Source organism: Lepidochelys olivacea, assembly GCF_965140295.1.
Source record: "Lepidochelys olivacea isolate rLepOli2 genome assembly, chromosome: 8".
Lineage (NCBI taxonomy): Eukaryota > Metazoa > Chordata > Testudines > Cheloniidae > Lepidochelys > Lepidochelys olivacea.
Window position 1 is genome coordinate 15,568,522 of NC_140418.1, and position 13,802 is coordinate 15,582,323.

General features: G+C 42.7%; 2 protein-coding genes across 5 annotated transcripts in view; one reads left to right on the forward strand and one right to left on the reverse strand.

Moving 5' to 3' along the window:
• Positions 1-605: 605 nt before the first annotated feature.
• On the forward strand, positions 606-8,675 carry CCNI2 (cyclin I family member 2). The gene is made up of 5 exons (XM_084637677.1): positions 606-1,600; positions 4,731-4,887; positions 6,047-6,181; positions 6,984-7,058; positions 8,289-8,675. The coding sequence occupies exons 2-5, from the start codon at positions 4,774-4,776 to the stop codon at positions 8,457-8,459; spliced, it is 495 nt and encodes a 164-aa protein (XP_084493803.1). The 5' UTR covers positions 606-1,600; positions 4,731-4,773; the 3' UTR covers positions 8,460-8,675.
• Positions 8,676-9,423: 748 nt separating this feature from the next.
• SEPTIN8 (septin 8) overlaps positions 9,424-13,802 on the reverse strand; it is a gene marked incomplete at its 3' end in the record, with an annotated part of 75,171 nt that continues 70,792 nt past the window's right edge. For all 4 annotated transcript variants that reach the window (XM_084637673.1, XM_084637671.1, XM_084637672.1 and 1 more), the window contains exon 10: positions 9,424-9,696. In XM_084637673.1, coding sequence (XP_084493799.1) covers positions 9,531-9,696 — 166 coding nt within the window. The remainder of the gene's footprint in view (positions 9,697-13,802) is intronic.

Here is a 13,802-nt window from a genome sequence, read left to right on the forward strand (position 1 = left end):
TTAAAGTGTCATGTGACTCCCGGATCAGCTGTGAACACAATCTGGTGGCTGCCCTAGGAAAAACAATGACAATTTGAAACAGGTAGAAGGAGGCAGAAAGAAATACATACATATGAGTGGTAGTGAACCAACAGAGGCAGAGTTCTCATGCTCCATCTGTCAAGCTGCCCTAGATAATACAGTTCATATCACAACCTTTACTCAGCTCTTTTGGTGGCTATATATTGAAGTGGATTGTCCTAGTGATTGGAGCAGGACCCTGGCTGCAACACTGGATAACTCAAGTTGTGAACAGCTACAACATGGTTTTGTCTTCGTCTGTGGATATATATGGTATAACCAAGTTAAGGAATTACATACCCTAAATAGCCACCAGGTTTAAAACAAAAGACCTACCAACATATAACTCTTATTTGTCAAGAAAGACATCTGCACCTGAATGCAGTTCTGAGATGCAGAGAGAGGCTAGAGCCTGCTATGCTAGTGAATGAAATTGAGACCCAGAAACTATTAACAGAAGTGGAATTGAGGAGTCTGTTTTTATTTTCCAGACTGAGTAAAACACAAAACAAAAAGACCATAAACAGTGAGAATCAAATGCCGTGTTTAAAATGTGTTCCCAGTTTAATATAACAGAAGGTATGGTCAGTAACAGACTAACAGTTATTAAACGTGTGACACATAACATTAAATATAGACACTCACTTAGGTCCCCAATCCGGCAAACACTTCCACATGTGCTTCGTTTTTATTACCCTGAGCATCAGTGGCACGACTCGCATCACTCTCCAGACTGCGCATTGGTTCCTGCAGACGCGTTTGCTTTTTGCTAGTCGTGCCCGCTATGTTTTCGGAAGTGTGGACCCGGGCGTCAGCAGCGGAATCCCTGCCACGGCAACTCTCGAGAGCCCAAACAAAGGCCGGTGAGTGGCCGACGGCCACGCTGGCCTGGATACAGCGGGTGCTGAAAGCCCCCAGGGTACCCAGGGAGGCTGGGACAGTCCGAGAAGCAGAGGCGGCTGCCAGGCTGACACCGGATCCCGCCTCCAGCCGGGCGGGCTTGTTCCCAGGGCCGCAGGGCAGGAGGAGTTGCGGGCGGGCGGGCGGCGAGCTGCCTGCTCCATGCGGAGGCTCACGTAGCCCCCGGGAGGGGGAGCTGTCCTCCTGCTGCTGGGCTGGGCACCCCCGGGACCCGGCAGGGGAGGGCGATCTGTGCGAGCCCAGCTCCCGGCAGGGGAGAGGCGGAGCCTGGCGCGATCAGAGCCAGCCCCAAAGGCTGCGCAGGCTCCGGAGCCTGTCAACAGAGCGGTTCTCCCCGCTGGGTATCCCTGCCCGCGGCTCGTCCTCCGGGGCAGGGCAGGGCTGTCTTCCCCGCGGGCTGGGCGGGGGCCAGCAGCCCCCTTCTAGCATGATCCGGGGAGACCCCTCTGCCTGCACAGGCGGAGCCATTTCCTGGAGCTGAGGCTGCCGCAGCCGGAGCTGGGGCTGGACACAATGGGGGGGGAAGCGGCGGAGTGAAGGGCTGAACCCCACCGTGCAGGCGGCTCCCCAATGCCCTGCCCGCGCGGCCCAGGAGACCCGCAGCGGCCGATCCAGGGAGGTGAGCCCCGGGGAAGGGACGGGCACGGGTGTAGCTCTCGGCGGGACTGCCCCCCTCCCCCGCCACCGGCCCCCCTGGTACCCAGTGCTGGTACCCTGACTCTGATCCCAGCCCCCACCGCGTTCCCCGAGATTCCTGACTTGGGGCAGCCGCTCCCCGGCTCCCAGGGCCGGTGATGTGGTTACTTGTGTAGTTAGTTGCCAGCCCATCACATGATCGCCCTCCCTTTTGTTTCCGAAATGAAAACGAAAGAGGGATGGTGGAGTCGCTGCCTGCCTTGCTCCTGCCCTCTGCCCCTCAGCCTGGTTATTTTGTGGGTGCTGAGTGCAGCGTCCAGACAGAAGTTACCCCCCAGGGCGGGCTCAGATTGTGCTCCCAACATAAGGGCCTAGGAACGGAGTGGGAGAGGAAACCCTGGCCCAGATGTGTTCCCACTAAGATCCAACAGTCAAATTCCACTCCACTCCCCTTCCTTCTGGTGCCTTTTCAGCATTAAAAAAAAAAACTAGAGCGAGAGAGAAACAGACAACTCCAGGGACCCAGGATTTTTTGCCCCCATCAGCTCTACAAGGGAGATAGAGCACAATGAGAAGTCAAGTGCCAAAAGGTCCTAAGGGCATCCCTGGCACCAGGTCAAAATCATGGACAGTCCACTGGGTTCGCCCAGTTACAAGGAGACCCCCCTCCACCCTACATCTTAACACCCTGAGACAACCAGCCCCCCTGAGTGGGTTGTCATATAAAGGGGGCTTTGGGCCAATGTGTGACGAAGGGGGAAAACGAGCGCACAGGTACAAGATACTCCCACCCTTCCCAGGGCCTGATATCCAAGTTAAAATGGGGTGGGGGGTTGTTAATGCTGCTCTAAAGCTATCCCTGCTCTGACTGTTTTCGGAGGGAGCGGATGGCACAGTACAGGCAGTGGCTGCTAGCCATGGCAACACAACGTGAGGCCCACAGCTGGAGACTGATAGGATTATGGAGATCTCTCTCTCCACACCCTGGCTAGGCTCACAAGTGTTTAGAGAGGTGAGAATTTCCTAGGGGGTGCTAATTTCTTCAATCCTCACCCCTCTCACCCACCTTTCCCCCAACCATGTCAATCTCCCACTGCTTCCATCTTCTTTCTGTTTTAAAAAAAAAATAGTCAAGCTTACCTTATTGCTGCTGCTTCCAGATCCAAGGTTTAGCCCACTCAGGGAATGGGGTACCCTGTGCGACAGCATGTCCCTGTGATTGGCTCTGCCTCATCAGTGTGACTGGGGATCCAGAGTTATGGCCAGGGATTCCTGACCTATATGGCCTACCCAGGCCCATCCTCGTCATCCTGCTGTCAGCCCTGTGCAGAGGATGGTGTGTCTGAAATGTAGGTCTCTTATTCTCATGCGCCATTTGGGTAAATGCTGCCAGCTGCACCTCTTTGTGGAAACAAAGGAGGCAAAGACAAGAGAAGGAAATGAACTGTTGAATCATTTGATCCATTCCCCTGCTGTGGCAGGATTACTCTGTAACATGTCATTTTAAATAATGTGGTGCTTCAGGAAAGGCAGAAGATTGCAAATGGATTTTGATAAGAATCATTTGTAAATGTAAAATGTGAGAGATCCTTTCTGTTAATCACTTGGAGTGCCAAGTTTGCACATACAGTATTTTGGGAAGTATAGTTACTTATATTGCCACTATTCATTTTTCTGTATTAAGAATTGCTTCTGTTTAATTTTAATTGTTATTAATTTTTTTTTAAACCAGGAACAGGGATATGTAAGTGTGTATCAGAAAGTGGCCTGACAGTTCTTGTTTAGAACTCTCCTTTTGGTTAAATTGGCTTCAGTTCTTGTTTCAAACTCTCCCTTTGGTTAAATGTTACGGCTTTCAGTTCTGATGCTCTTTTATACCCAGTGCTAATTAAAGCCAAAGTCATGTGCATTATTTTTGCCTTTAGCAGGGGAGGGGAAAAACATGTCATGGAGTTTCAGCTTTGGAAATGTAGAGTAGTTTCCAGAAGATTCATGGAGGCTTTGAATACTTAACTGAGCTGCTGAAAATAGTGATAAGAGCTTCTGGGAAGCAAAGATGAGGAAGCCAGGGTCCACAGGTCTTTATAGAGAAAAGAAATCGAGAATTTAATATTAGTAAAAATCAACCTTGGGTCCAGTTTCACAGGTGAAACACTATGTCCAGTGCTCATGCTCTTTCCTTTCAGCTACTCATGTGGCACTGAATCTTTAATTTCACCTTGACAATGAAGTTGACATTTCTTAATACCCAAGTCTAACTGTTTTGTCTGGTTAGAGGTGGTGATTTTTCTAAAGCAATGCTGTTAGTTTAAAATTTTGTTTTTAAAAATCAAATTTCCTTACCTGTGTTACCAGTAACAGCCAAGATTAAAACAACAAACAGAATTTTTAAAATCTAGTTTATTTTTCAGTAGCTTTCATTTAGCATCTTTGCATTGCTTTCTGCTTGACTAACGGAAACAGACTCACCAGTTTCATTTCAGGTTCTCAGTCACTAGCACTAGACTGTAAAGTTTAGATTCCAAACACTGCAATCAAAGTTTTATCTCGTTTTAAGCAAAACTCTTTCCCCTGGAATTATAAAACCCATTGAAAACAATTTTGTTCTTAGGTTTTGTGTGAAAACAAAGCAAAAAAGGATGTTGAACCTGTTTACCTTAAATTAAAACTTTAGACCTCTGTTTTCCAAAACCTTTAATGTAGCAGTTAATAGGGTTTTTTTTTTTTTTTAAAGCTAGTTGGGAACCTCATTTCATTTATAGAGTGCGTGAGCTCAGTAGTAGGTAGTCTTCCATCAGAAGGCTACTGCAAGCATTTATGAAGTCTATGAAGAAAAGCCCTTCGGCTGCATAGTTGTTCAGTTATCTGAGGTTCTTTCATCATGGATCTGCTTCTGCTTCCGTGGAAGTTAATGGCAAAATTGTCGTGAACTGGCATGAAAGCAAGATTGGGTCCTACCTCTTAACATCTTTGGCCAATAGACAAGTAGCAGGGACATTCTTTAGCTAGTTCTCAACATTTTAAAGTTGAAGAAGCCACTATGAAAAAAATCCTCATATAGTTTTAAGGAGTTGTGATAATGTTTTATAATGTTTCAGTTTTCCTTGGTTTAGATAGCTGTGCCTGCCTGGGAAACTGGCCCATCCACTCGTTGCCATGAAGTGTACCAGATCTTCTGAGTGTCAGAGACTTCCCTTCCTACTAGAGGATGCCCTAACAAGAGAGGCCAGGAATTGGAAGGTGCCAGTTTTTTGGAATTTCACACTGAAGGTATTTTTTTGTGTTCTCTATGGAAATGCATTAGGATTCCAGAAGGTTTTCTGCAAAATACAGCCCCAATTCTGCTATCCGATCCACATGTCCACATCGCATATGGACTAGATACCAGGATTGGGATCTGTGTCTGTCCAGATTTCAATTTAGTATAACAAGATGCACAATATCGAAAACACAGTTGATCCAAAATAAAATTTAGAGAATATCCTTGCATAAATGAGAACCTGGGAGTCGCAATCAGATGACAGGGGATTGTGTTTATTTGGTGTTAAATAGGTCATATACGTAAGTAGTCCTAAAATCTACACTGCTTGATCACTTTTTATTCCGCACCCTCCAATTTCACTGAGATGAGAGTAAGAGAGGATGCTCTGCGATCTAATGATTAGGAGTCAGGAAACTAAATTCTGTTCCTGGCTCTGCCGTTGGCTCACTCTGTTACCTAGGGAAGCCACTTAACTTCGCTCAGTTTTTCTGTTTGTCATATGGGGATAATAATGCTTACCACATTTGTAAAGTGCTTTGAAATCAAAGTGCAAAATTGCCCTTGAAAAGCATTTCAGACTATGTCCCTTCTCTTCACAATCTAATGGAAGTGCTAGATAAGTGCAAGGTATTAGTATTTATTTTATTAATCAACCGGGCACTATCATCTGAATGGATAATTTGAGATCAATATAATACAAGTTAATGGTGGACATTGTTATCTGAATCATCCCCTAATTTATACTTTGTGCCTATGACACAGCTCTGGTTGCTTTTATATTAACATTTAAATGCATACCATAAATCACTTACAATAATACAATGTCAACAAGACTTATTTTAGTCTGTCCTCTCCTCGGAACATGTCCTCAGAAGAAAAGCCTCTGTAGGTAGATAGGTTTTGCGGCATGTTCTCTATGGTAGCAAACTTGGCTTCTATCCAGTCCAGGGATAGAGCAAATTTGAGAGACAAGGAGCTGCACAAAGAACCTGTAGATGTACAAATCAGCTCAAGCCCTCAAGATGATCTCTACTGTTGGACTAAGAGTATAACTGAGCTGTTGATTAGAGCATTTAAACAGATGGGTTTTTAAATTCTATTCCTCCAAAGTAAGTGTGGTGTTTAACAAACCACCAATTGTGTTTTAACTTTCTTCCTCCATCTCAGGGGACAGATCTCTCTCCATCACATTATGAGAAAGCAGTTCTCTGGATTGCAGAATTGAGCTCCCAGTTCCAATTTTACTCTGAAACGTTTGCCTTGGCTATCAACATTCTTAACCGGTTTTTGGCATCAGTAAAGGTAGAGATTCTCTTTGGAAGCTTTCTTTTATGATTTTATTATTAACCGGGGCTGCCGCGAATATTTAATTAGGATTCAGTTTGTACACAAATCTAGCTGGACTGTAGGTATTTCAGAATCACTCCGATAGTGAACCTCTAGAAAGCACAGAACTCAGATAGCAATCAAGGCCCTGGCATGTGTTAAACTTTAAGTCAGTAGGACATAAGTAGGAGCTTAATTTAAGCACATACTTGAGTGCTGTCCTAAATAGGGATTCCACCTGAATTATAGTTCAAATGTAGTTATAAACATGAAGACTTTGTGTTCGTGCAACTACGTTTCACCACTATTTTACACAAACTACGGGCCTGATGGTTCTGCCTTTGGAATCAGTGGCAAAATTTCTCATTGGCTTTGGTGTCAACAGGACAGGACCCTATCTTATGTATTATTACTCAGAGTCATAATCGGCATCAGGCAAAGGTTCAAGTCTAGTATACAGTACCCACCAATTTACAATAAATAAATGGAATCATCACTTTCTGACTGGTAGCACTGCAGGTTAGGGCTGACTGTATTGCATGATCTAAAAACGGAATGCCGTGATACCTGCACTCAGGAGGGGATTCCTTCCATTGTAATTTTTCATATCTTTGCTTTGTTTGAGCATTCCTTTATTAATAGGAACTTCAATTTAGGTGAAAGTAGTTTTAATGCAAACTAAAGGTGAAGACTTGGGCCTCTCTGTCTGAATGACCATTGTTTATTTTCATCTAGAACGTTGTCTTCTGTGCTCAGTGTTTTGCTCTTTCCCCTGCAGGCACAAGTAAAATACCTTCGGTGCATAGCAGTTACCTGCCTCGTCCTTGCAGCAAAAACCAATGAAGAAGATGAGGTCTGTATGTTTTATTTAAATACAGTAAATCAACTTCTGGTCATTCTTGGAAGTCATTCATGTTTCCAGGCTTTTACCAATTTATCCTCTTTGTCCTTTGGTTAGCTAACCTGTAAAGTGGGAACAATAACACTTGTCTTGTCTTGATATTACTTAACCATCATTTGGAAAGTGTAATGAGTCCCTTGAATGAAAGATGTATATTATTAAAGCTCTGTCCTTCACTTGTGCTGCAGTGGTGGGAAATTGGGAGATTAAGGAAGCCAAGACAGGGTAATAGTTCTTCAAAGGAAGGTTAGAAGGTATGTATTTTCCTGAAGGTAGAAGATGTGGCTTGACTTCTATCCAATTAAGTTTGGAGCAGATAACTCAAACATGGGTTGGTTCCCAGTCCATTCATTAAACACTTAAATCAGCAACTGCTTACCTGAAAAGAGATAATCTCTGTGAGATAATTACCCAGTTATAATCATGTGGCTAAAACCTCTTGCAGCATTTTGAAAGCACACCTCAAAAATCATGTAAACCGTTTTGGACTAGTTCCATTTCAAATTTGGAGATTAAAAAAAAAAATCGAAGGCTTGTAATAATAGCTCAAAATTGCCTTCCAAGAGCATAGACTGCATCCTCTCCTCTTCGTTATCTAAATGTGGCCAAAGCTTTTATTTTTCAAACTGTAATGAAAGGAGAAGAGCTCTGGGCTCAAGACCTTTTTAAAGGTCATGAAGTAGAAGAACTCGGTATTGTAAATGCTGGAGTCAGAAGTGTGTTTCTCCTTGAACATGTCAACATCCTTGAAATGCTCTGCAGAGATGCTCATAAGCCTTCACACAATACATACCGTAAGGTTGTGCTTTGCAATATTTTCCCAGTGTACAGGAGAAGTTGAATCATTGGCCACAGGAAATAAGATAACCACAAATAAAGAAAAAGCACAGAGAAACAGGCTAGCAGGAGGCTTCAGGGAGACCGTCACAACAGCAAAATAATAAGGCTGGGGAAGCAGTGCTCTTGAATCTCGAATTTCATATTAAACAGGGTCACATTCCCTCTTGGTGTTGTCAGGAGGTATTTAGAAATCGGGTAACCTGAATTTAAACAATTCTTGGCTCCTCAAGGCACCCATGTGTTAATCAGATCCCTTTGCATGCACAGACAACAAAAGGTCGCGCACAACGTTGTGTAGTAAGGTGGCTTCTTTATTATTATTATTCTTTTCAATTTTCACAGGTAATACCATCAGTGAAGAAGCTTGCAGTGCAGAGTGGTTGTAAATGCTCTCCAGCTGAGATTTTGAGAATGGAAAGAATTATACTAGATAAGCTTCACTGGGATCTTTACACAGCTACACCTATGGATTTCTTAAACATTGTAAGCACTAAGAATTTTGCAAAAGTCTAAACCAGTTTTGTTTCTCGTTTAAGGAAACAGCTCTTTTACCAAATAAGACTAGAAAACACAGATGCACGTGCGCTCACCACCCCCCTCCACAGTGACTTTTAAGCCACACATTCTTAGCTATCTGCAAGTCTTTTGAAGAATGTTACAGTGCAAAATGTCGATTTCTTTTAAACACTGCTAGTCAAAACCTTTAATTTTTGTTTAAAAATTATTCAACCAGACCCCCATTTTTAAAGGACAACTAAAATGGACTTTAAAAAGATTCCTGTACTGCACAACTGTACTCCATTTTTATTTCTATTTTTTTAAATACACACTGCAAAAATATTTCTAACTATTTCCATTCTATTAATACTGTACATACAAAGCTGTCAGAATTTTTGCTACATTTCACACACAGGTCCTCTCAAACCATCTTTTGCCCCCCACTGAAACTTGACCACAGTTTTGGGCAATTAGACCATACGGATCTGGCACTTAGTCACATTATTTGCTAAACACTTCATAGAAACAATTACACTTTTCTTAAATAAATGATCATGTGTTTATAAGGCAAAAATCACATGTTATGAACATACCCTGGGCTCTCTTTTTATGGTAATGGATGGATATTTAAACCATATTAAGCTGCTGATTGTTTGAAAACCACCTATCATAGCCAGGTGCTTGGACTATGAATTTACTGAGGAAACAGAAGCATTACAACTGAATTTACTCCTATCTGCTGGCCTGAATACCACTTGTCTTTTGTTGGCAATCAGGATAATGCAGTGACTTCAGAATTTGTTAGAAAACACAGACCTTTTACATTCATTATAAGCTTTAAAACAGTGTGATGGTTGGCAAGTACAACACAAACCAAGTAACACATGGTAACAGGGAAAATATTTCTACACTTCCTGATGTGGATTGAAATTAGTTTGCACTTCTGGTCAATAACATATGAAACGTACAAAGTTCACTGTTGACCTCTGCTTTTTTTATATATATATATGTATGTATATATTTATCTTCTCTCCAGTTCCATGCCATGGTGATGTCCAACTGGCCCCATCTACTAAATGGGCTGCCTCAGATGAATCCTTCCCGCCATGTTGCGTTCTTGACCAAACAGCTACAGCACTGTATGGCATGCCACCAACTATTGCAGTTTAAGGGCTCCACATTGGCTTTGGTGATCATCACCTTAGAGTTGGAGAGGCTGACTCCTGACTGGTTTCCTGTTATTACTGATCTGCTAAAAAAAGCACAGGTAGGAGTCAAAATGGCCTCAAACCACAAATTTGAGGCCAGCACACAGATAAATGAATAAAGCTTGCGGCGTATTTACAACCAACATTGCACGTTTTTAATGTACTTCTCAGGAGTGCATGTATATGTCAGGGTCTGTTCTCCCTTTGATACCAACCCCCTTAGTGTTAATAGGAGTTAGGTACTCCTGGAGGAAAGAGGGCACTGCATTTCGTTACAGGGGTCTTTTATTGTGAAAGGTGGGTCAATCACATTAGACCCAATTTTCGAGACATTTCAGTGCTCATTTGCTCTCAAAGAGGAGGAGGTTCTTCATTGTTCTCAATGGGAACTGCTGGGTGCTGAGCAGGATTGAAAATCTGCTCGTTTATATGATTTAGGAATGCCAGGATCTTTCAGTGCATTTACTTCAGCTAAAAACAGTCTGTTGAACATATGGATAGATGAAGGCCACACCCTATCTCCTGGGCATTTCTGTTTGTCTTGAAATGGAGACATTTTCTCTTATTTACAGAACACATGTGCTCATTAAGAACATGTGCAGTGAGTATGGAGGTAGTCTGGGAGTCAAAAAACCTAGAATCTGTTCTTAACTTTGCCATTTGCTCATCATGTGACCTTGGGCTCATCAGTGACTGAACCCCCTACATCCTAGTTTCCTCGTCAGTAACATTAGGATAATGATTTTCACCCACCTTTTGTAAAATTCTGGAGATCTACTGATGAGAAGCTCTATAAATGCTAAGCTATTATTATAAGCCTTGAATACTGGAAAATTTGATATTGGTTTTTTCCTTTCACTGAGCTTACTTAGAATTGCACGTCAATTAAAGCTTTCACCAGAGGACAGAATAATTTAACAAACTTTTGGAGAAAAATGGTTCTGTATCTTTCATTGCAGGTTAGTAGCGTCAAATTCATCCATTGTAAAGAGCTTGTGGATCAGCAGCTAATGCATTTACAACCATCCAATGCTGTTTATATCTTTAATCCTGCCAACCAAGCCATCCAAGCCCATCCAGAGGAAAAGTTACCCTACTGTTATTCTGAATGGAAGAATTCAAGTCAAATTAGTTCAAGGGTCACTGTGAGTCAGCCAGTTCCAGCAACTTTCACACCTACTTCCGTCAAAATTCATGAAGACAGCATGGAGACAGATGAGTTCTATGATGGATTCAGGCACCTATACAACGAGGATGGTGTCCCAGAAGGTGGAAGGGTCAGCATCGCTGGCTCATGCAATAATCTGAGGCAAGGAGAAAGTAGTTCCCCTTGTCCTCCATTACAGCCACCTGAAATTAACTAGGGGAGGCCATAATTGTGTAGGAACTAGCAAATGCGGTTGCCAATAGGTCAGATGAATGGAATGCTAGATGCTGTCAAATGAAAGCATTCCTTGTTTTGGATAGAGCAATGCCAAAAACATTAACTTGCCGCCTTTTAAGTGTGTCCTAAAACAATGTTTGCTACTTCCCCACCATTTTTGTATGATCGGAGCATAAAGCTGGGTTAAAACCTCAACAGCTATGGATAGCTGAGGTCATACAACTCAGGGATCTAAATTCAGCAGATGGGGCTTCACACTGCACTCGGAGGAACTGATGAAACTACATTCCTTGGGCAGCTATTATTTAGGCTCTCTCCCAGCATGCATTGTGACTTCAGCCCTTCCAGGCTATAACATTGTTCTCTTCTACCAGCTGTTTCCATAATTTGAACAGCTGTAGGTGAGTTGCCTTGTGGGGAAGGGAGCTCCCATGGCATGGACGATTAGGTCTATTGAAATATTCCTAGGTGGGACCAAACTTCTGATTTAACAGTGAACAAAAATGTGTCATGAGAACAGACTAAGCCACAGTGTAGGAAATTCCAGTTTTACTTAAGGGCTGATCTTGAACTCAAAAGATGCTCTGAGTGCTCTGGCACCTTTCAGAATCAAGCTTTTAGGACTGATCCATTGCAACCAATGGAAAGACCCCAGTGGGCTTTGCATCAGACCTTCACAGATTATGTGGTGCAATTGAATTTTGTTCATATTGTAGCATGCGAACTGTCTCTCTCTTTTTTTTTTTAAAAAAAAAACACCTTTTCTTTTACAATGTATATATTTTTAAAAACATTTGGTTCTTTGCCTTAACTACTAATTTCCACAGTGAGGCAGTTAAACTGACTTCTGTAGTTTGTAACAGTTTTAAAGCAGCCTGGCAAATGTTTTAAAGGATGAGTCCTGAAAGAGTGATTGTTACTTTTTTATTTAAAACGGGGGCCAGCACTTTTAAGTTAATTTTTTGTTTGTATACTAATTTGAAAGTGTAATCAGAATAATACTGTAGGGAAAACAGATTAGGCCTTGATCCTGCAAGTTGTGGCCCAGTATGAAAGCTAGTTACGTGCCTTTGTATGAGTGCAGGTAAGGGGCTTCAGGCATAACTCATCAGAGTGAGGGCCCCGGCCCATTCACTCTCAGTTGCGCATGGGTGAACATGGGGTGGGGCTAAGCAGAGACCTGAATGTAAGTGTCGTCCTAATGCTACTAGAGGGTTTACCCAAGCCTCACTCTAGCTATGCAGCAGCATTCTCCTTAATGAAGGATGAGGTTTCCTGGCAATCCTTGTCCTGCTCATCTCTTTTTACCTTGTGCTTATGTGAAGCATCTCCCACAGCTACGCTGTGCGGGCTCAAAACTGTTAGTGGCTGAATTAACAGATTTAGTTTTAGAAATGTTCTGGTAAAATGTTGACAGCGTAAGCACCGTGGTACGGTCAGCTTTGTGCATGCGTGCACATGCGCGGGTGTGTAAGCCAAATTTCTTTTAAACTGCAAAAATATGTGCTAAATGTACCAAACAGTTGTTATCGCAGGGTGATGAATTAATGCAAGCGAGAGATGTGTGTATGAGTGCATTTGGACAACCACTGGAACCCAGGATGGAGTCATACAGCAAGGCAGGGCTATCACAAACTGTGAATGTTGCGCTTTATACTAGTTTAAACCACAGCTCTCCGTACAGGTTGAACAGGGTGGTTTGCCAGTCTGTCTCTTTGCAAGGATGTAGTAAATAAGTTTTCAAATTGGAATTAAAAAAGGATGCACTGTACCAGAAGAGAAAACTGTTTACAAGCCTTTCCACGCATCTCGAGGGCTAGTTTCTGGAGGGACTTGGAATGTTATTTATTAATCCTGCCAAAGTCGCATAAGGAACGTTTTCATTTTGTGGTAGGACCCCCCGAAAAAAAGCCAAGAAGAAGAAGAAAAAAAAAAAAAGCAACGCCTTCCTTTTCTATCACAAACTGTGACTTGACTGCCTGACTTTTAAAGAGGCAAGTTATCTTTTGTAGTTTTCATTAAATAAACTGTAATCTAAATTCTGGCTTTCTAAGTGTGTTCCTTAAGGTTAAGAATGTAATAAAATTGGAATAGGGTCACAATCTGCCCTGATGCCACTCCATGCAATCCCTTGAAGGTAACAGGGTTGAGGGGGTGTTTGTCAAGGGACAATTTGGTCCCAGGGCTGTTTCATTTTGTATGCTGTTTCTTATGCACCCTCAGTAGCATAGCTGTAACTGACCTAAAACACTCAGACACATTGCACATCTTCCTTCCTGTCTAGCTTTGAGCTTGTGGGTAGTTTCCTGCCCCTCAGCTGGACAATTCATCCTACACTATTTAACAAAGCCAAATTTTAACCTTTCTGTATTCTGGTCCACGGCACTTATCCCACTTTGTATACGGTTTCTTCATTCTAAAAGGCACACTCACACTGAAAAGCCTATTCAGAGGTGTCACCATTTCCCAAATCAGGAACATGACTTGACACTAAAAGTGAACAGCAAAATCTACAGAGTGCCCATTGCAACAAAGGTATTCTGGCAGCTCTGTACCTTTGGGAGCATGCATCACCTCCTAAACACATATTCTAATGTTACAGCTGTATCATAAATGTACTCGTTAGACTTCTGCACTTCCTCAACAGACAAACAAAATGTCACTAGCCATGGCTATGTTATCTACATAAAGATCATCCATTAGAACTTATAAGACTCCATGGTATATCGCTCAGACATACTTGCTGTTCTTTTAAGGACAGAAGAG

Bases quoted from the DNA above. Each gene is read 5' to 3' on its own strand.
- CCNI2 (XM_084637677.1), top strand. From the start codon at position 4,774: ATGAAGTGTACCAGATCTTCTGAGTGTCAGAGACTTCCCTTCCTACTA. The intron at 6,182-6,983 runs GTAGAGATTCTC...TTTCCCCTGCAG, and splicing joins GGTTTTTGGCATCAGTAAAG to GCACAAGTAAAATACCTTCG. The intron at 7,059-8,288 runs GTCTGTATGTTT...CAATTTTCACAG, and splicing joins AAACCAATGAAGAAGATGAG to GTAATACCATCAGTGAAGAA.